Source organism: Tachypleus tridentatus, chromosome 13 (assembly GCF_004210375.1).
Source record: "Tachypleus tridentatus isolate NWPU-2018 chromosome 13, ASM421037v1, whole genome shotgun sequence".
Taxonomy (NCBI): Eukaryota; Metazoa; Arthropoda; class Merostomata; order Xiphosura; family Limulidae; genus Tachypleus; species Tachypleus tridentatus.
The window spans coordinates 66,894,677-66,918,465 of record NC_134837.1 but is presented as its reverse complement, the minus strand read 5'-3'; the positions used below and the strand labels follow the sequence as shown (position 1 = coordinate 66,918,465).

At 33.9% G+C, this 23,789-nt stretch overlaps 1 protein-coding gene across 1 annotated transcript in view; it reads left to right on the top strand.

The window, feature by feature from the left end:
- Positions 1-23,789, top strand: part of LOC143237633 (guanylate cyclase 32E-like) — a 129,713-nt gene that overhangs the window by 1,393 nt on the left and 104,531 nt on the right. Inside the window, exon 2 of the mRNA XM_076477099.1 lies at positions 12,419-12,719. Within this exon, the coding sequence (XP_076333214.1) occupies positions 12,419-12,719 (301 nt within the window). The remainder of the gene's footprint in view (positions 1-12,418; positions 12,720-23,789) is intronic.

Genomic DNA, 23,789 nt, shown 5'->3' with positions numbered 1-23,789 from the left:
ACCATGCTAATATGTATTATTTCGTAGTACAAGCTCCTGTTGTCAGACTAATATCAGTTATAATATTGCATAATATTATGGTGTGAACGATATTTTACAAGGTAGCAAAGCACGATTATAATTTTCCTTGTAATAATACACTAGTATCCAGTATGTTGTATTTTAAAACAACACGTTTTGTATATACTCTCTTATGGACGTTTACCAATTAGAAGATGAATTATTATAGTATTAGTTACACTACACTCGCCATATCTATCATCGATAGCGCTATTCGCTCAATCCAGAGCTCTTCAGACGGATACGAAACGTTCTTCTAATTCTTGGAAATCGCTAAGGGTTTGTTTTGTTTTGCTTGTGTTTTTTTTTAATTTCGCACAAAGCTACTCGAGGGCTATCTGCGCTAGCCGTCCCTAATTTAGCAGTGTAAGACTAGAGGGAAGGCAGCTAGTCATCACCACCCACCGCCAACTCTTGGGTTACTCTTTTACCAACGAATAGTGGTATTGACCGTCACATTATAACGCCCCACGGCTGAAAGGGCGAGCATGTTTGGTGCGACCGGGATTCGAACCCGCGACCCTCGGATTACGAGTCGAACGCCTTAACACGCTTGGCCATGCCGGGCCTTGAAAATGAAGCGACGCAATTAGTGGAAAACGAAAACCTAAGTAAAATATATTTGAAGAAAGTAATTTGTAGGTTTAACAAATAATTGTCTTTTTCGATCAAGATGTACTCATGTGCCTTTATATATTCATTTAAGTTACACGTTTAAAAAGTATTATTTCAATGTATTAAGCTGTACAAATGATATTTTCGTGGATTTACTTGTGTATTTGTTTTTGAAATAAGATATAAAATTTATGAACAACTAAACGCTCACGCACGTGACAGATTTATATATTTTATGACATAATTTAAGTAACAACCAAGAAACTGTTTCTACTGGGAACCTAATATGATGCAGCTGTTACATTGAAGTAAACCCCTTAAATTTGCACAAAGGCCTGAAAAACTTCTCAAATGAGTCATTATGTATAATTAAATTGTGTTTTATGAGGTTAATAACTTTAATAAGAAATAAAAAAATATTATAAGATTTTTATTCCACGTCGCCCTCCGTTGGTCGAATTAAGTTTTAGACAATTATTCATTTAAGTTCGGTTAATTGTGGAAGTTTCCTCTTTCTAAAGTGTCTTATTTATAATCATATTACAACGTTTGGCTAATGAATGTTTTAACATGAATAAATACGTATATTTAAGTTACAATAATTTACTTAATCCTTTTGTTAAAAGTATCTCTGTTTGGAATTTAACAAATTGTTAGCAAAATGTCTGAAATCACAGGTCACAATCTAATTTTTCCATACCATTACAGAATGTAATTTTCAACATTGTAGTAATGCTTCACTGAGCCCTGTTAACAACTGAATGAACCAGGGTGAGAATACTTATCATTCTCTATAGTTCTCATATACTTGTACCAAGGACATGTCATAAGGGTTCTATTTGAATGAACATACTGATCAATCTTAGGATCTGAAATAATTACATGAGGTATCATGTAATGTCTTAACTACATAGAAAGAAGCTAGCTTATGGTACCAGTTTAATAACACACCACAAATAAACTTTGATAAAACGCTTTTTAAGCTTTGTTATCATGCCAGAGTCAGAAACGTGTAAAGAATTCTTAGTAGAACAGGGAGTTCACCTTAAAGCTTTTTGTGATGCTGATTGAATTCTACAACAAACTGGTGCAAACTTAAAATGTTCCCCAAACACTGTCAAGTACATTCTAGATTATAATACCGAAACAGGTAAATTTGAAAACAGGAAAGAAATAGACAGAACACCTAAACTCAATGATAGTGATGTGAAATATCTTTGTTTATGCAACCTTCAGGACAGAAGGAAAACTGTCACTCATCTCAAGCATGAGATAAACAATCATGTACCAGATGACAGAAAAGTGTACAGATATACAGTATGAAGAAGACTTAATGAGAATGGAATATATGATTGTGTAGCTGTTTAAAAAATTACTTTGATCTCCAAATATTGCCAAGAAATCGAAAACTGTTAAAAAGTATAAACTGGACTTTTGATTATTGAAAAAGGGAATAATGGATAGATGAGCCCAAGTTTGAAATATTTGTTCCAAAGCGTATGTTGTACGTTCGCCGGAAGAAAGGTGAAAGATACTTATCTCAATGCTTAGCACCTACCATAAATCATGGAGGAGACAGTGTGATGGTTTAAGGACGTTTTTCTCCTAAGACGATAGGATATATTTGCAAATTAGATGGAATAATGGACCAGTGCAAGTACTATTAGATACTGATCTGCCATGTTATACCCAGTGATTTATGTATCATTGATATAGGATTTTACTACCAAGATAATGATCCCAAACACTAATCCAATCCATAAAAAATTACTTAGCTAAGAAAGAAGTTGCTGGAATCATTCAAATGATGTAATGGCTCCACAGAGCCCCTATCTCAACCCAATTGAGCAAATCTGGATATGACACATGAAAAATTTGAAAAATCAAAAGTCACTTCCAGAGAAACTTTATGGAAATGTATTAAAGACATTTGGAGAAAACTCCCAAATGTCACTTTGATTAAATATGTTGCAACAATGTCTGAAGGGCTGTCTACAGTTATTTAAGAAAAATGGGCACACAAAATATTAACTGTTTGCTAAACTCAACTACTTCCACCAAGTTTCTGTTGTACTACATATAAATATTTATCAAATTTTGATGTTTTACCTGTGATTTACTTCCAACTTTTAATGACAAGCAGAGAACAAAGTTTCGACCTTCCTTAACCTGAAGATGACGTTGTTCTCTCCTTCTCAATAAAAGTGTTAATACCCATACCAGCTGTTCTGAGATACATTTTTATTTCAAGTGAGTTTCTTGTCATCAAAAGTGTTTTCTGTAGATATATAATCTCGATATATATAAACTACTAACAGATTTAAAGTTTGACACTCGAGTAATACAGAAGCTTACTCAGATAAAGTGTGTTGTTAAAGGTAATCTGGTTGGAGGTGCAGACAACTAACACGAAAAGAACGGTTGTTGATTCTAGTACAAAGTTCCCTAGAGCGGGTAAAAAAAAAATAAAACGTTTTAGGTCATTACCTGTGTAATATCGTCCTAATTCCTGACGAGTGAAAGCTGCAGACGTTTAGAGAAACAGCAAGCTAGAAATACGTTGTTTTTGTACAGATAAAAACAAACATTGTCGTGGTTCTTTGGATTTAGTAGTTAAATACGAGCAAAACATTCGTATTCTACGTTTGCACGTGCGACAAAAGAAGGATGTGAAAATTTGAAGCGAAAAACAAGTAGCACATTTATATTATCACAAACAGAGCAAGTGCATGTGTAGGATCAGGTTAGTGGATCATGTGCCTAGATGTACAGGTCTTTACGGAAGGGTTGAACTAACATAACAAGTGCATGTGTAGGATCAGGTTAGTGGATCATCTACCCAGAGATATAAGATTGCGTGTGAAGTAAGCATGAGCTAAATTGACATACAACATCTATATGCTAGAATTGCGTTAATGTGAAATAATTGTAACTATAATATAGAGTTATGTTTACTGTATTAGACACACAAATTGTGTAATCACAACCTCACTAACAATGTATTTCAGTTATTGAGAATTAAATGGCTTATCACGTGTAATCTAAGATGCTTTTCAGAACAATTCGACTTGAGTTAATTGTTTTGAATAAGCTGTTTTCTGCGATAATCGATGTTTAAATCGGATTAGCACAGAGCGTTTCTTTTTTTGTTGTTAAGGAGAAAACTATCTTTGCTCTATCCGTTGTGGGTATCGAAACACGAATTTTTAATGTGAGAAGCCAGAGAATTACAGTCGCTAAGCAACTTAAGGGAGTGGTGTTTTTCTTTAATGCTTCTATGAGAAAAGGAAGTACTCCACTTTGTACGAGAGAAATTGGTAAGACCAGCAATTACCTAATACAGTATTGGAACAATGACGTTTGATATAACACTTTAGAAAAGTGTCCGCTTCACCACTTGTTTGTTTTGAATTTCATGTAAAGCTACTTGAGGGCTATGTGTGCTAGCCGTCCTTAATTTAGCAGTCTAAGACTAGAGGGAAAGCAGCTAGTCATCACCACCCACCGCCAAATCTCGGGCTACTCTTTTACCAACGAATAGTGGGATTGACCCTCATATAATAACGTACCCACGGCTGAAATGGTGAGCATGTTCGGTGCCACGGGAATTCGAACCCGTGACCCTCAGATTACGAGTCGAGTGCTTTAACCACCTGGCCATGCCGGGCCCATCTTCACGATAATAGGCTTTGAAAGTTTGCTTCGTAACATATGCCAGTTTAAAAAAAAAAGACTGCAAGAAATAACATGAACGTGTGACAGGGATGTCAAGAAATACGTTGCGCCCTCTATGTTTAACAGGGGGTGCTTTGTCTACGCTTACGCTTACAATGCGAGTTTCAACCACTTGTTGTTCTTTAAATTTAACCTGTGTTTCTATAAGTTGCTACATGTTTTTTTTCTTCTACCGTGAACTTTGAAACAACCTAGTCATTTAATACATTTACTGTCGTTTTCACAAATACTCTTTTTTTCTATTATATTAACTCTCCTACCACTCTCTTTCATGAATATTTGAGCTTACTGTACAAAAAGGTGATTCACTTATATTTGTCATAACGACTTTTCATTGAAATTTATAACACTTATAACGGATGTTTGTTTTTCATAGCGAAAAACTGCACAATAGACTATCATCGATGTGTCACCATAGGGATCATGCCTCAAATGTATAGCGTTATAAAGTTATCCAAAACTGTAAAATTTTAGGTTTCATTTTTGTTCTTGGTATATGGAAACGACCACTGATTTGTATGCTTAGGGTTATGTTAATTTGTTTTCAGTTCTGATTTCCACGTGACAGGGAATCGAAAATAAAAGTTAAATAGTTAACGTTACTTACAAAGAAAAAACCACCAACTCATAAATGTAAATATTGCATAAATTATTGGAGTAATATTCAATTAAAGCCCTAATTTTAACTTCAAATAATTTAAATATTTATAATAATAATAGCATCAGAGCTATTGTAAGACTAATTAGTTCGTTTTAGACGTTTGGAAGCTTAATATAACCAAAGAGTTCCATAGTTTAAAAACGCTTCGTTATGTACTTACTGGTCAACGAAGAGAGAAATAGGACGAATTCATAAACCTGGGGTTTGTCGTTTAAAATATTTACACAGAAAGTAGAATCGCGAGTTTAAATCTTGCCTGGTCTTGCTTTTAATTTCTTCAGAAAAGAATAATAACACAATAAATTACAATAATAATTGTAATAATTACATATACTATTCTTAACCTGTTTGGTTACTTAGGAAATGTGATAAAAACGAATTGTAAAAGTTTAAGTTAATAAAAAGGGAGTAGATTTCAAATGTTCTAGATCCCCTGTAAACCTGTGTATTGTGTTTATCTCTACTGTTATGTAAAAAAGCCAATAATCACGGTCACTTATGAATTTCTCTTACTGTTTCTTACACGAATATTCTTCGAACACTTCAGTACATTGTCACATCTATATGTACATAGAGAGAGCAATTATGGCAACAAACATAGAAGTTTCGTAAATTTGGTCTTAAACAAATTGATTGAGTTGTGAGTTTTTAACAACGTTAGTGAGTGTGTTGTTAGAATTTTTGCTTTAAGTAATTTCATAGTATATAATTCGCGTTTAGTTTTTTTTTTTTTAAGTTTAGCACAGAAGACGCCGTCTTCTGTACTTAACTAAGTGACTAAACCTCCCGATTTAGGGTTAATCTATACTTAAAAGTAAACATGCAAGGTCACTTGACAAACATAAGTTGTCACGGAAAATTATCTTACAAGAGAACATGGCCTCGTAACGTTTAACAACGAAAGAAATTATACAAAACGATGTAGTTGAGCCTATTAGAAACACAGGTATTTCACCAGAAAAGACAAATCAGCCGCACGAGTATTTGATAAGTTTCAAATATATTTTCAGGACCGATCACGGGTGATGAAGCTAATTACAAGCGTGGACACAAAGTATCAACATTTAGAATTTAAACCAGTAATTTTAAGTTTGTTTGTTTTTGAATTTCGCGCAAAGCTATACGAGGGCTATCTGTGCTAGCCGTCCCTAAGCTTTAAAACTAGAGGGAAGGAAGCTAGTCATCACCACCCACCGCCAACTCTTGGGCTACTCTTTTACCAAAGAATAGTGAGATTGACCGTCACATAATAATACCCCACGGCTGAAAGAGCGAGCATGTTTGGTACGACGGGGATTCGAACCCGCGACCATTAGATTACGAGGCCGCAATAACGAAAGTTATTATTACTAACATACCGTTTGAAATAAGTTGTAGCGTTGTAAGAAAGTTGTGTTAAAATATGTGACCTGTAGTCGGTCATATTGATACGTTGTTTGTGTCAACACATTACCCAGAGTTTAAAACACGTTAATGGTTTAGACGATAAGTGTACATTGAACAGATTAAATATAATGATTTAAAAAGAAAACCTAAACCAATTGAATTATTTCCCAGAAGGTTTTCAATGTACAATTTATGTAAGTTTGTTGATGCAGTATATCGATGTAAAGTTTTAATTGTTAGGCTTATTGGCATGTCTCGATGTGATGTTTTAATTGTTAGGCTTATGGGCATGTCTCGATGTAATGTTTTAATTGTTAGGTTTATGGGCATCTCTCAATGTAATGTTTTAATTGTTAGGCTTATGGGCAGCTGAAACTATTGTTCTCAGTTAAGTAACATGAAGAACAGTGTTGTTAATGTTGAATAATGAAAAAGTAAAACAAGAAGATCCTCAGTTGACAATATTTGATAAGCGCCATATTGATCTAGGGACAAAAGACCTACAACTGCAAGGTTGTCAGGAAGATGAAAATGAACAACTAAATGTTAATATTATCTTTGAAAAAGATGGTCCAGGACCAACTGAAATGGTTAGGTTTGTTCTGAAATTCGCACAAAGCTACATGAGAGCTATCTGTACTAGTCGTCCTTAATTTAGCAATGTAAGACTGGAGGGAAGGCAGCTAGCCATCACCACCCACCGCCAACTCTTGGGCTACTCTTTTACAAACGAATAATGTGATTGATCCTCACATAATAACTCCCTCACGGCTGAAAGGGTGAGCGTGTTCGGTGTGACGGGGATACGAACCCGCGACCCTAGGTTTACGAGTCGAGTGCCTTAACCACCTGGCCATGCCGGGTCCCAACTAAAATGACTGAAGACGACAGAGCTTTGAAGAAAACTATAAAAGCTCAGTTATAACAAGACAGTCGAAGAGATTTAATTGATGTAAATGAAAAATGAACTGTTACGTAAAAGGCGAGAAAGAACCACAGACCAAGAAAATCGTAAATCATTAATTAATACAACTGTTTTAAAGAAAAGAGTAGAGACCGATGAACAAAATGGAGTCACTACGAAAGGTTTGTTAACCAAATATCTTTCACCAATTACATTTATAACATAATGACCATATTCAATCAAGTTTGTGTAATGAACTAAAGGAAAATGAAATTAGGTTTTTAAAATATCTCAATATAGAGAGTGACATAAGATTTTTTGAAGGACAATTATCAAACCCAAGATCTGTAAATTTTGAAGCGAAAGTTAAATTATGTTTAAAAAAATTAGAAGTGGCTCACACAGATAACATAACAAGTCTGGTATAAAATAGAGAAACTTAAAGATCATATTGCTAGTAAAACAGATGAAAGTCGCGTAACTATAAGGAAAATATATTATTTATCTATTAGTTTAAGTAAAAGTTTAATCTAAGATGTTTTGCTTGAGCTATCTATGTTCTGCCCATCAATGGTTTCGAAACCCGGTTTTTTGAATTATAAGTTCGCAGATATGTTGTTATGTCATTGGGGGGCGATCTGAGATTTGTATGTTACTGAAATTAAATTTCTATTAAAAGTTTTTGTTTGTTTTTCTTCTTTTATGGCAGTTATTACTGTACAATATGTTAGAGGCTGTTCCATGACCGAATGGTTAAAATGATATTGTGTCATAATGCTGAAGTGATTATATTACAAGAAACTCATGTTCATGTAGAGAGACAATCTTCACTGTAGATAACTGGAAGTATAATTCCTTCCCTCGCTACACGGTAACATGGATCTGATCTATTGACAGGTTTCTCGTAAGTCATCTGATGAAGAAAGGACGTTTATGTCTGAGTACAAAGATAATATTTTTTATGCATTGTTAAAATTAAAATTACATTTATTTAACATGTATTTATCAGAATTGGATGAAAAAATCACACAATGTTTAGTTAGATTTAATTAAAGAAACAGTTGAATAATATACGAAACAATGTTTAGCTGGAGATTAACGTTAAATACAGAACTATATCGTATACCCTCGGCAGAACACGGATTTCATACAGTTGATAGATTAACTGATTTGTAAAATCACTTTGTTTTATTCGATATTTTTCGGTATATTTATCCCAAAAAAGAAGGAATATACATGGACTGAACAAAGATACTAAAAAAACGGACTGGATAAAATATTTGTTAATTCTGTTAAAATCACCAGTATGTTCGGACGTGTGAATACGTTTATTTTTTATGATGCAGCAGTAGTTGTACGACATACAAAGGTTTCGAGTTAGAATAAGAAAGGTTACATTTATTGGTGTTTTAATAATAAATTATTGAAAAAAAAAGAGGTTAACCAAATTATAACAGCTTTTAAGACAAAAACAATAAAATGTTAAAGTGTGTTGTGATAGTTTGAAAGGAGTAAACAAAGCATTTAATTATTTAAAAAAAGTTGATTTTCAAAAGAAATGGAAGATAAAGAATCTAGAAATAATGTTATCTCAATTATCCAACCCTGACGATATGTATCATACGTACGAAAAAACTTTGAAAGACACTTTGTATATATCGAGCCACAAACAACCTATAATTATTGTTTTAGAATACGACGAAAACTGTACTAACAGCTTTAAACGGTTAGGGTAACATAAAAACTGTATTAACAACTTTAAAGTGGTAGGGTAACACAAAAAAACTGTACTAACAGCTTTAAATAGTAGGATGATACAAAAAATGTAACAACTTTAAATGATAGGGTAATACAAAAACTGTATTAGCAGCTTTAAACGGTAGGGTAACACAAAACTGTACTGCTTTACGTGGCAGGGTAACACAAAAACTGTATTAATAACTTTAAACGGTAGTGTAACACAAACAACTGTACTAACAGCTTTGAATGGTAGGGTAACACAAAATCTGTACTAACAGCTTTAAACGGTAGGATAACACAAAAACTGTACTAACAGCTTTAAATGGTAGGGTAACACAAAATCTGTACTTACAACTTTAAATGATAGGGTAATACAAAACTGTATTAGCAGCTTTAAACGGTAGGGTAACACAAAACTGTATTAATAACTTTAAACGGTAGGATAACACAAAAACTGTACTAACAGCTTTAAATGGTAGGGTAACACAAAAACTGTACTAACAGTTTTAAATGGAAGAGTAACACAAACAATTGTATTAATATTAAATTTTTAAGCTGATAATAGCGAGATAAAACAGCCATATTTGGAAAATATATTATGAATCTGTACAAAAGAAATAAATAAACAGAAAAAAATCGTGTTCTTTTTAATTAACCATTTTGAACAGACAGCTGAGTTTGTTGTAAGTGTTGTAGAATTTTGTTTTTCAGAATTTATTAATTACTTCTTTAACATGATAACAAAAGTCGATTCCACAAAATGACCAAAAGATACCTGGTTGTTAAGCCTAGGGAGCTAAAGACCGTATTTTATGATCAGTTCAAGACAATATTAGCTGTTCGAATTTCGAAGTGTGTCAGAAATGGTTTCGATTTGTTATCACAGTATCTGTCTTCTTATTTTGAGGTTTTGTAAAATAATGTAAATGACATAAAGGATCAACATTTCTTTTATTAAACTCATGTAAATAGAATTTATATTTGGTAATAATAACTTTCAACCATCGCATGTTATCTGTATTACAGAATATCAGCCATTTTACTCTAGAAATAATAACGTCTTTTAACAGAAGTAACTTTCAGCTATTGCACATAAACTGTATTAGCGAAAGGAACTTGTTTTATTATTCAGATGTTAGATTTCCCTTTGGTGGCAATAACTTGAAACTATTGCTTGTATACTGTATTAGCGAACAGAACCTGTTTTTTTTTTCAGGTGTTATATTTCCCTTTGGTAGCAATAACTTCAAACTATTGTGTGTATACTGTACTAGCGAACAGAAGGTTTTTGTTCTTCTGATATCAATATTTTAACATTTATAAAAGTACCTCAAAGCCACAAAGAAACAATGTAGTAGTTGTTACGTATGAAAATTTGTCCAGAATAAGTCTCCTACTTATTATATTACGTATTATGTTTTAAAAATAGCCTAAAATTTTAATTTAGAAGTTAATTAATGTCAGTATGTATTAAATTTATGATATTTCCCAACAAGACTGATACACAATTTGTCTTGCTTAACATAAATATATTTTAATATACAAAAAATGATACGATTTCTGTTCTCAAGATGGCTGGTATGGGTATTAACACTTTAATTAAAATAAAGTACAGAACAACGTTTCGACCTTTTTAGATCTGCATCCTGTTAACGAAGAAAGAGTTTGCAACCGACTGTTCCCGGGTGCATGTCTTAGGGACCTCGTCAGTTGCAAACTCTCTCTTTGTTAGCCTGAAGATTACCTAAGAAGGTCGAAACGTTGTTCTGTACTTTATTTCAATTAAAGTTTCAATACCCATACCAGCCATCTTGAGAATACATTTTTACTTCAAGTGGGTTTCTCGTCATCACGAATGATACTATTTATAATAATGGTTATTACAAATAATTACTAAAAGTAATTTATTTACAAACTTACAAAGAATATTGAGACTTGTAAATGGTTTGGATCTTAATATCATATCGATATTTCACGTTAAGGAATTGCTTTCGAGTTGATATCAGTAGAGTACACTTAACGAGTAGCTTTCTATTCCTTTGGAAGTGAGTTTATTCCTCTGAACTTATACGATGTACTCGTAGAAATAATAACGTCCCGAGTTAATTCGCTGAAGTTAAACGGTTTCTTTTGACTTTCCTGGTCAAATATCTGTAATTTCCCGATTAATGAGCGTTTACTACAGTTATAGCTTCCAGGGTTTATACTCTAATAACTGTATCAAACCAACAATATGAAACTATCTTTTGGCAAGTCGACTTATAAGCTTTTAGGGTGTGTTTCTTGAAGATTTAGTTGGCAACAATATACGAAGATACGCTAGTGTTTTTGTAAAACATATATTGTTAATTCTTGCACTGGAAAATCTACAAATTTAGAGAATAGGCAGGACTTTCGTAACACATATTTAACACTGTAAGTTACATACATTTCTAAATATATATTAAACTAAAAACGCATAGATATTAAAATAAATACATAATAGTAAATAAGTTACATAGTATGTCTGGATAAAACGCGTCATTTTATGTTATTATATTTTATATTTTCTTTATGAATCTACTTGCACCTAGTGTCGAACATATACAGCTTGAATAGATTTGAGACACGAATGAATAAAAAGCACGATCTTTAACAATATTTCAAAGATCATGCATTATTGTATGATATTATCTTAATAGATAACATCTAGTAACATCATCATCAGGCCCGGCATGGCCAGGTGGGTTAAGGCGTTCGACTCGTAATCCGAGGGTCGCGGTTCGAATCCCGGTCACACTAAACATGCTCGTCCTTTCAGCCGTGTGGTGTTACAATCTGACAGTCAATCCCACTATTCCTTGGTAAAAGAGTAGCTCAAGAGTTGGCGGTGGGTGATGATGACTAGCTGCCTTCCCTTTAGTCTTACATTGCTAAATTAGGGACGGCTAGCGCAGATAGCCCTCGTGTAGCTTTGCGCGAAATTAAAAAAATAAACCAAAACCAATCATAACCAAATGAAGCGAAGTTGTAATAAAGCCCAAGATGCTACTGTTTTACATTCATGGATATGCTCCTGATAAAGGAAGTAGAAACAGTGACAGCATCATGTATTCTCAGTACTATTTTCATGGATTCTTTGTTAGCATTTATTAGTTTGAAATACAGTAAAGGAGGTAGGAAATGGTTTAAGTTGCACCTGACACAATTTAAGTATCTTTTAAATGAACAAATACATTCACAAGAAATGATATTTAATTTTATAAATTAACTTATATGTATAGCACGTGACTAATCTGTAAAAACATTACTTTCTGAATCTTATATTTTCCAACTAGAAATGTTCCGACAGAAAAGTGTCTGATAAACGGATTTACCCCACGTTTGCCAGAACATTTCCTCCAAGCTCCAAGCAGTCCAAATCAGTAATCTCATTGTTAAAACATTTTGAGTGGACCAAAGTAATTTTAGTTGTTTCTAAGAAGCCCTCGGATATACAAATGGAAGAAGCTTTGAATGGGCTGGCTAGGGAACATGGTATCACAGTTACGGAAACGCACTACATCCCTGGCCACTACCTGACCAAACACAACGAAACTGTGAAACGGATCATACTTCAGACTTACAAAAAGACTAGAGGTAGGATGAAAACGTTTGAAAAATAAAAGCACTAGAAATACATGAATATAGAAGTGAGTTTCAGGGTTCTAATGATTCTATTTTATTTACAAGAACCTTATTAGAGGTTATAGAAAATGTACGGTTTTACTGTTTTAAATTTAATATTTTATTATAATAAAAGGCCGTTTTTAAATATGTTCTAGCGTTAATATTATATTTGCAAGAATGTTATTAAAGTTATAAAAATAATTTACAGATTTAGTGCTATAATGTTCATATCTTCGGTTCAAGAACCTTCAATAATGTTTCCCTGCTGGTACAGCGGTAAGTCTACGGATTTATAACGCTAAAGTCAGGAGTTCAATTTCCCTCAGAGGACTCAGCAGATAATCACATGTGGCTTTGCTATAAGAAAACACACACACCTTCAATAATGTTATAAAAATAATGTGGGTTTATTAATGTTCTAATGCTAATATCTTATATTAGTAGAGATCGTAGAAAATAGTGGCCTTTTTTCACTGTACTAGGTTAGTGTTTTATTCATATTAACCTTAGCAGAAATCATTAGTTATGTGTTGTTCTTTGAATAACATTCTTATCTAATCAGACACTGTTACCAAACAATGAGTTAATTATATTTTGTCTTTTCTATGTTACTGTTGTGTTTGATCTACAGAATAAAGAAAGTCCGACACGTGAGATTTAATCACGCATTTCCTTCTTTTTTTGTTTTACACTTTCCGAGAGAATATTTTAAGAGATTCGTGCCCCCCCCAGTGGCGTATTACTATGTATGTGGACTTACAACGCTAGAAACCCGTGTGGGCAGAACACAGATAGCCCATTGTATAGTTTTGTGTTTAACTTCAAAACAAACAAGACTTTTGTTGTTGTTATAGAAACAATTTAAAAAACACTGTGACACAGTCTGGCCGAAAGTATTACGACTCTAAACTATGTGGGGGAAAAAATGTTTTCTGATAGCAGTTGCTATCCGGATTAACGAATTGTAAACACAGATGCAAACGATTCTTCATATCGCGGACATCAGTGCTGCCACCCATTCCCTACTGGCTCAAACAAACAAAACGCTATAATCATGTTGCACCAGAGTTCTGTTGTTATAAGACTTCTCGAATAAGCGTCATTAATACTTTAAATCTTATCTCTAACGTTTTCAAAGTAGATAATTTTCCAATTTGGTTTGTGTTTTGTGTGTGAAGAATTAATAGTACAAACGTTTATATATATATACCTTATGTAGGCTAAGGTGTCATTAAGAATTAGCAGTACAAATCTTTATACACATACCTTATGTAGGCTAAAGTATCATCAGCCCCATGTATCGATCAGAAAGAATCTCACATGTCTGAATTTAAAGGGCGTACAACAGTTAGTGGCCAACAAGAACGTACAAAACCAGATACACGGAGCTAAAATCCCCCTTTACCAGATCGAAAAAAATCCAAGTATAAAATTTTTTATTTAATTGATTAAATAACGTACTATTAATAAATTGCATGTATTATTACAACTGTACAAATGCATAATTAAAGTAATAGTGTAATCCAAGAGATGGTCTACCACATTTGTTTTTCTCATAGTCCTATTTCCTATCTTTGAAAAATGTGTGTAATAAATACGACCTACTTTCTTGGTGTGTCAACTGGTGGGTTACGTGGCTCTGCGCTATCACAAAGAGACAAAACGTATTGACATAAATAATATATTATATTAATTAACATTAATAATTAATAAACTGTGTGACATTTATTATTTATTTGTATCGCCCCTACAACCTGAAGAGAGATGTTGTTTATAAGAAGATAAGTCATTACTTGTAACGCTGGCATACACACATATTATTGTTGTTTATAAGAAAGTAAGTCATTACTTATAACGCTGGTGTAATTACATATTATTGCTGTTTATAAGAAGAAAAGTCATTACTTCTAACGCTGGTGTACATACATATTATTGTTGTTTATAAGAACATAAGTCATGACTTGTAATGTTGATGTACATACATATTATTGTTGTTTAAAAGAAAACAAGTCATTACTTGTAACGTTAATGTACATACAAATTATTGTCTTTTACAATAAGATAAGTAATTACTTGTAATGCTGGTGTAGGTACATATTATTGCTGTTTATAAGACAATAAATAATTGCTTGTAATGTTGATGTACATACATATTATTGTTGTTTATAAGAATATATGTCATTACTTGTAACTCTGGTGTACATACATATTACACTATGTAACGAAATTTTTACTTTTTCTTGTTCCTGGGCATAAAGTGTTATTTCCCAATTGTTTATGCCTAAAGTAAATGGAAAGACCTATTTTTCTCTTCAAACTTTGCTTTTGTGACCTGGGTGATGAAATTTTCAAATTTATCCATCTTACAGAACATTCCAGGTTCTGTAAGACTCATTCTGCTATGTATGTGGCCAATTCATCAAGACAAGAGCGAAAAAGTACTCTGTGACAGCATTTCTAAAATGTGTGAAGCCTACAAGGCATATTTCGGTATGCCTGTCGGGGATCAAAACAAACCATGCGCACCTCATTTTACCTGCGAGCACTGCAAAAAACAAAAAACCTCTAAAAGGTAAGACGGATAATTTTTGCTTGCTTGAATAGTAAGATTTTATATTATACAAGTTTTAGACCTTTTAAAATTTAATTTTTTTTTTAAATTTCCAATAGTATAGAAAAAATATCACACAAAATATTTTGCATGAACCATTTACATATTAATTGTGGTTGAAATAAATTTATTATTATTAATAACAATTTTATTTTGCTCTTTTGCAGGATGTTACAGAGGGAAAGTGAGCCATGAGGAATACAACAGCATCAAGACCTTGCTAGAAGTCTTGAAGTATGATGAGTGTGGCTGGGAGGTTATCGGAGAATTCAAAATGGCGGCTTTCCTGATGGGTCTCCACCACAACAGGAAGCGCTGGCTACAACTGACCGAATTCCCTGTGGGGAGGCACAATGTCAAGTGTGAGCCACTAGTGGACTCCAGAAGGTGTTGTTCCCACCATTACACATAAAACTGGGTCTTATGAAACAATTTGTCATAGCTCTTGACAAGGATTCTGCAGCCTTCAGGTATCTTTGAGACTTCTTCCCTAAGCTGTCTGAGGTAAAATTTTAAGCTGGTGTCTTCTTTGGATCACAAATTAAAAAGATCCTAAAGTGCACAGAATTCCCCAGAAGCTAAGTAGAAAAGAAACAAAGCTTGGGGCAGCTTTGACGCAGTGGTTCGGGGCTTCTTGGGCAATCACAAGGTCGAAAAAATATGTGGAACTGGTTGAGGCTCTGGTGAAGAACTACGGCAAAATGCGCTGCAGGATGTCCCTGAAAGTCCATATCCTTGGCGTTCATCTTGATAAATTTAAGGAGAACATGGGAGCATACTCAGAGGAGCAAGGCGAACGCTTCCACCAAGATATACTGGACTTTGAACACCGCTACCAAGGAGCGTATAACGAAAACATGATGGGAGCTGATACGTGGAAGTGATTTATATTAAAGTCGCAAATCTCGAAAAACTACTTACTTCTAAACATTTTTGTATAACTTTAGTATAAATAAATGTAAATCTTGACTTATATGCTGTTTTATTCATACCTTATGTAAATGAAAATGTGCAAACTGCCCATTTTTACATAGAAAATAGGTTAATTTTTAAATGTTATTATCCATGTCAAAAACGCAAAGTTTGAAGGGAATAATGACCATTTTCTGTACTTTTACAACATAAGCAATTAAGAAATAACACATATTATCCAGGAACAAAATTTGTGTTACATAGTGTTATTGTTGTTCATAAAAAGACAAGTCATTAGTTGTAACATTGGTATACGTACATATTATTGTTGTTTACAAGAAGATAAGTTATTACTTGTAACGCTGGTGTACGAACAAATTATTGTTGTTTATAAGAAGATAACTCATTACTTCTAACGCTAGAATGTGTCTTACAAGTATTTTTAAGAAGATAAGTCAATACTTGAAATACTATATTTGCTTACAAATATTCCGACTTCCACTTCTGTACAATGTTATACTATTAAAAACAGAATGAAATTAAAGAGAGTATGGCATACTAACTTAGAACTGAGATGGACTTGAAGATGTGGTGGTATACTCACTTAGAAATAAGATGGACTTGAAGATGTAGTGGTATACTAATTTAGAAATAAGTTAGACTTGAAGATGCGGTGGTATACTAATTTAGAACCAAGATGGACTTGAAGATGTGGTGATATACTAAATTAGAACTAAGATGGACTTGGAGATTTGGTAGTATACTAACTTGGAACCAAGATGGACTTGAAGATGCGGTGGTATACTAATTTAGAACCAAGATGGACTTGAAGATGTGGTGGTATACTAACTTAGAACTAAGATGGACTTGAAGATGTGGTGGTATACTAACTTAGAACTAAGACGAACTTGAAGATGTGGTGGTATACTAAATTAGAACTAAGATGGACTTGGAGATGTGGTAGTATACTAACTTAGAACTAAGATGGACTTGAAGATGTGGTGGTATACTAACTTAGAACTAAGACGAACTTGAAGATTTGGTAGTATACTAACTTGGAACTAAGATGGACTTGAAGATGCGGTGGTATACTAATTTAGAACTAAGATGGACTTGAAGATGTGGTGGTATACTAAATTAGAACTAAGATGGACTTGGAGATTTGGTAGTATACTAACTTGGAACCAAGATGGACTTGAAGATGCGGTGGTATACTAATTTAGAACCAAGATGGACTTGAAGATGTGGTGGTATACTAACTTAGAACTAAGATGGACTTGAAGATGTGGTGGTATACTAACTTAGAACTAAGACGAACTTGAAGATTTGGTAGTATACTAACTTGGAACTAAGATGGACTTGAAGATGCGGTGGTATACTAATTTAGAACTAAGATGGACTTGAAGATGTGATGGTATACTAACTTAGAAATAAGATGGACTTGAAGATGTAGTGGTATACTAATTTAGAAATAAGTTAGACTTGAAGATGCGGTGGTATACTAATTTAGAACCAAGATGGACTTGAAGATGTGGTGATATACTAAATTAGAACTAAGATGGACTTGGAGATTTGGTAGTATACTAACTTGGAACCAAGATGGACTTGAAGATGCGGTGGTATACTAATTTAGAACCAAGATGGACTTGAAGATGTGGTGGTATACTAACTTAGAACTAAGATGGACTTGAAGATGTGGTGGTATACTAACTTAGAACTAAGACGAACTTGAAGATTTGGTAGTATACTAACTTGGAACTAAGATGGACTTGAAGATGCGGTGGTATACTAATTTAGAACTAAGATGGACTTGAAGATGTGATGGTATACTAACTTAGAACTAAGATGGACTTGAAGATGTGGTGGTATACTAAATTAGAACTAAGATGGACTTGGAGATGTGGTAGTATACTAACTTAGAACTAAGATGGACTTGAAGATGTGGTGGTATACTAACTTAGAACTAAGACGAACTTGAAGATTTGGTAGTATACTAACTTGGAACTAAGATGGACTTGAATATGCGGTGGTATACTAATTTAGAACTAAGATGGACTTGAAGATGTGGTGGTATACTAAATTAGAACTAAGATGGACTTTGAGATGTGGTAGTATACTAACTTAGAACTAAGATGGACTTGAAAATGTTGTGGTATACTAACTTAGAATTAAGATGGATTTGGAGAATAAGCTAGATCTTTTGTTGTTCAGGTATATCATCTTGAGGATAAGCTAGATCTTTAGCTATTTAGGCATATTAGCTTGAGGATAAATTGAATTTTCCTTTTTTCTGTGTTTTCGTATGTTAAGTATCATTTATTTGTTTGTTGTGTCCACCACGGGTGTCAAAACTCAGCTTTTAGCGCTATAAGCATTTAGATGTACTGACGAGGGTGAGGGGGCCATTCAAGATTGAAATGGACTTGAAAGATGCGTAACGTAAAACTTTAGTAAAATATATGAGCATTTCGAGTAGTTCTTAGTCGACTATTCTGTGTCAAAACTTGGCATTTGTGTATAATATTAACAACATAAAAAGGCACGTATTTCATTTTGTTATGAAATACAGCCCTCTAGTGGCTTGAAAGTATAGGAAGAAAAACCATAACTCCTTCAAGCTAGAGTTTCAATGAATCTGGGCAGTTTTGTAAATATTTATAAACGTAACATAAATAACGGCATTCAAATGGTTATTCTTAGCCTACTTTTTGGATCGTCTATCTTACGTTACTAACGAGAGAAGAAACTTTAAGCAACATAAATAACTTCTGACATTTTGTCTATGAATAAAAACGTTACTGTCGTTATGATAAATAACAATATGTGACGTTATTTTAAGGTCAAGCGTTCTGGCCTCGTTCTCATCCGAATGCTCGCCAACGGATGCATTGTTATCAAGTGAGCTTATAGTGGTCATTGTTTACAGTCACCAAATACCAGTTGCAATAAATGTGAAATGAAAACTTATTTTGATTATTTTATCTACATTTAGAACCACTTCGTGGCAGAAGAATTTGGTCAAATTTCAACGACATGTTTTGGTTTCTTGAGTCAACAAGTAATACAGTTCCTTGCTGGATTGATACTAATTAAACCCGGAATGACACGGCCTATTGATAAGGGACGCTCTACTCGTAATCTGCAGGTTGTGGAATTGAAACCAGTCACCGAACATGCTTGCTCTTTCAGCCGTAGATACGTCATAATGTGACTACCACTACTCGTTGGTAAAGAGTAGTCTAAAATTTGGCGTTGGGTGGCGTTGACTAACTAACTGCTTTCCCTTCTAGTCCAGCAATCCTAAATCAGGGTGGTGTAACACAGTTAACTCTCTAGTAGCATTACGAGAAATTCCAGAATCGCTGGGAGTCGCAACCATAGGTCAAGTTATTTTGAAGGCCATAGGAGCATGATGAAAATGTTTAGAAAGGAAGACAGTGTCTGAGAACGAGTTTTTTTTTAACTTAAGTCCTAAAATGTGAAACTCTATTTAACATATCTTCAAATCTGTTGTGGTTTAGGTCATATTTTAATATCATTTTTGCTTCGATTTGTTGTTGTTGTTGTTGTTCGTTGAATCTCACTCAAAACTGTTAGAAAGTTGTTAGAACCGATCCTAATTTAGAAGAGATAAATTACAGGGGGAGGCAATAGTTCAACACCAATACTCCTTACAAACAAAGAGTGGAATTGAACCTCATATTATAACACCCCAACGGCGCAAAGTATATGTATAACAACGGAATTCAGAGCTGGGATCCGCAGGTTGCGAGTCCGTCACTCTAGTCAATTAGGCCATTCTACACTCCTTTTAGCTTGCTAACGTTTGTATTGCACAATCTTATCCACAGTGTATAGTTCACAAGTAAGCATCTCTGTTTTTATTTCGTTTGGATTCTTTCGCAACCGATATACGACTGTTTTTATTCCTCTGTTTTTTGTAACTTTTGGAATGTTGTTCTTGAAGTTACTTTTGTTGAAGTGCGTGCTATATTTCTCCTTCACCTGTCTAATTTTTCTTTTGATCCGAAAATTTTCCGTTCTACGCATTTGTCACGCAGATGGAACTCGACGTTTTTACTTCGTAGTTTGAAGGATGCTTACGGAAGGAAGTGATGAAATAGACGCGAAGACGTGCACGCACTCTGTAGTGGGACAACCGTCGAGTAAAAGTTTAGACAAGTGACACTGATAAGACCATTTTATATGACCTTGAACGTGACCTCTAAACTTTCTCAAATACCTTCTTAAATACTCAACTCTTAGGAGATCAGCCTTTGCCAGTGGGCTTTGATCCAATCACTAACGACTTTGCTATTAACGTGAACTAGTGTCGAGAAATAATATTTATCAACACTCAACAAGAGCTCTTAGTCTCACAAAAACGAGCACTTTTATTAGCTGCTATACTCGGTTAAAAATGATTTGCCATAACTCTAACTTTTATATATGATGAACCTGAATATGCAATCTACGAATGATTTGTAACTTGACATTACAGATAACAATGCTTGGTTCCCGAAGATTAAATTACCGTTACAAGAAATAGTGCCTACTTCGTCAACGTTAAGCTACCATTACAATACCTATTACCTGCTTCACAAGCATGCTGTTGCTATAAGAAATAGTTCCTGTTTTTGAAGATTACGCTATCACTATAAAACACAGTGCCTACTTTCCAAATATTAAACTATTGCTACAAGAAAGAGTGCCTACTTCTCAAGGATATAAACAAATAATAAGATATTTCGAGAGGTATATTTTTAGATATCATTACGAGTGGATATTTGTAGATACAATTATTGTAGATAAAAAGATAAAATTATTAATAAAATTAGACATTTACTAGTGGATTTACGTTAGGTATTACTACGAGCGAATTACCTTCATTTATCATTAACAATATATTATATTTCGATGCTGATAATTTCTTTTTTAATTTTGCGCAAAGCTACACAAGTGCTATCTGCGCTGGCCTTTCCTAAATTAATAGTTTAAGACTAAACTAGAATGAAATCATCACTACCCACCGCCAGCTATTGCTATTGGGCTATTCTTTTACTAACAAATAATGAGATTTACCATTATGTATAACAACCCCATGGCTGAAAGGACGAGCATGGTTGGTATGACGGGGATTCGAACCTGCGACCTTCATATTACGAGATGAGCGCCCTAACTACCTGGCCATGCCGGGACTGATGTTCACTTTAAATTATTTACCGTAGAAAATAGAGGAAAAAGTGCTCCGCTTTGTTAAACATTACTATACTAACAAGAATTTGTTTGTTTTGGAATTTCGCACAAAGCTACTCGAGGGCTATCTGTGCTAGCCGTCCCTAATTTTGCAGTGTAAGGGAAGGCAGCTAGTCATCACCGCCAACTCTTGGGCTACTCTTTTACCAACGAATAGTGGGATTGACCGTCACATTATAACGCCCCCAAGGCTGAAAGGGCGAGCATGTTTGGCGCGACCGGGATGCGAACCCGCGACTCTCAGATTGAGAGTCGAACGCCTTAACACGCTTGGCCATGCCGGGCCACTAACAAGAAGTGTTCTGCTTTGTTAAAACATTACCGTACTAACAAGAAGTGCTCTGCTTTGTTAAAACATTACCGTACTAACAAGAAGTGCTATGCTTTGTTAAAACATTACTGTACTAACAAGAAGTGCTCTGCTTTGTTAAAAGATTACTATACTAACAACAAGTGTTCCGCTTTGTTAAAACATTATTTTACTAGAAAGAAGTTCTCAACTTTGTTAAAACAATACTGCAATAAAAGCTCAGATAAGAATTTTATATATCTTTAAAGAAGAAACTGACTCATGGAATTTTTTTTTTTTAATTTTCAGTCAACTCTAGTAACTTATTAAATATTGACAAGAAGGTTGGAGGTTTAGCAGGAATAATATATAATTTGAAGAAAGTAAGGGTAATAAAGAAACCAAGCGTAAAGTTTTCAGTAAAATTATATATACATATATCTTGTACTAGTTAGCATTAAAACATTTATAAACTTTAAAGCGTGAGATTTTTCTAGATTTTTTATTAAAGTCTTCTCTTGTTTCTCTTCTTCCAGAATATATTATTGTAAGAGCTATCTTTGCTGTGCCCACACAAGGATCGAACCCAGAATACTAGCGTTACAAACTTTCAAGCATATCGCTGAGCCGTCAGAGTTCTAGAATATTGAAAATATTTAGTTGATTGAAAATACCTTACTACGAAGTAAATTAATAGTTGATCTAGTGTGGTTCAGAGGTGTGCTAGAATAATAATAATTCACTGTCTTGTTGGAGTTCAGGGAGACATAAGCGCAAAGCTACACAATGGACTATCCACTTCGTGTCCACCACAGGTATCGGATCCCAGATTTTAGTATTCTACGCCTTCAGACTTACCGCTCATCAACAGTGGACGGAATGTAAAGAAAGAAAATTTTAATACCTATTTTTAAAACCATCCAAACTACCCTGGTGAACTAATCCTTATTAAGAAAGAACCATGGGAAAAATCAACGACAGTCGAACAAACAAAAATAAAGTGATATTTGATTTTCAAGACGAACTTTATTGATTGGAACTGTGGATAAACGTTTCAAATTTCCTCATTTCCTTTTGACTGTTTTTTTTTATATCTAAATATAAAATTACAAAAAACACTAAAAATAAGGCCAACTTTTCATATCTTTCGGCGAGCAAATCAAATGAATGAATTTTATACAGTATTGGCGCGGTTTGTTGAGACAGTTTGACAACTGAGGCGTAAGATCTAACACGTCGCTGTTTTATAGTTCATGTCTCTGTCACCAGTTGTACACAGGGAGGAATGTTCTGATTGCATCATCAGTCACTGTCAGATCTAGGTATCAACAGCTGTTTCCAGGCGTATCTTAAGGGACCGTTTAATATAAAAACCTCAACTGATCTCAAAATTTCAAAGATAAAACTTATATTAAACACTGCTACTAAACAAAGTGTATTTTACCTTATCAATATTTCTAACATCAGTTTTGTTTCTTATATACATATAAAAACAAGAAGTTTGAGGGATTATAATGCTAAAAATCAGGGTTAGATCTCACCGTCATGTTGCTTAGTGCTTAACAAAAACACGTTATACTTTGAAATACAAAAATCTGGCAAGAGTAAAGGACCATTTAGTATAAGGTAAACCTTAATTTAATTAAACTATCGTACCTATGAAGTTTGTATTAAACATAAGTAAGAATAATTTTTAGTTTTACCAAATTATTATTGTTATATATTTCTTACAACAATTATTTGCTTATATAAAACATCGTTATGTTCGCCACTAGAACCAAAATAGTTTTCGCTCTTTGCTAGCCGGTTTGTATACCGTAATTTAAGGTGGAAACGGTGCTTTCACGAAATTAAAGAAGCTTTATTTTTGTAATTCTACAATTTATAGATGGCGCCCCTAGTATAGACATTGCTGCGAACATATTTGTTTGTGTTATTCAATGAGTAACTATTGGACAATTTTTAAGGCTTA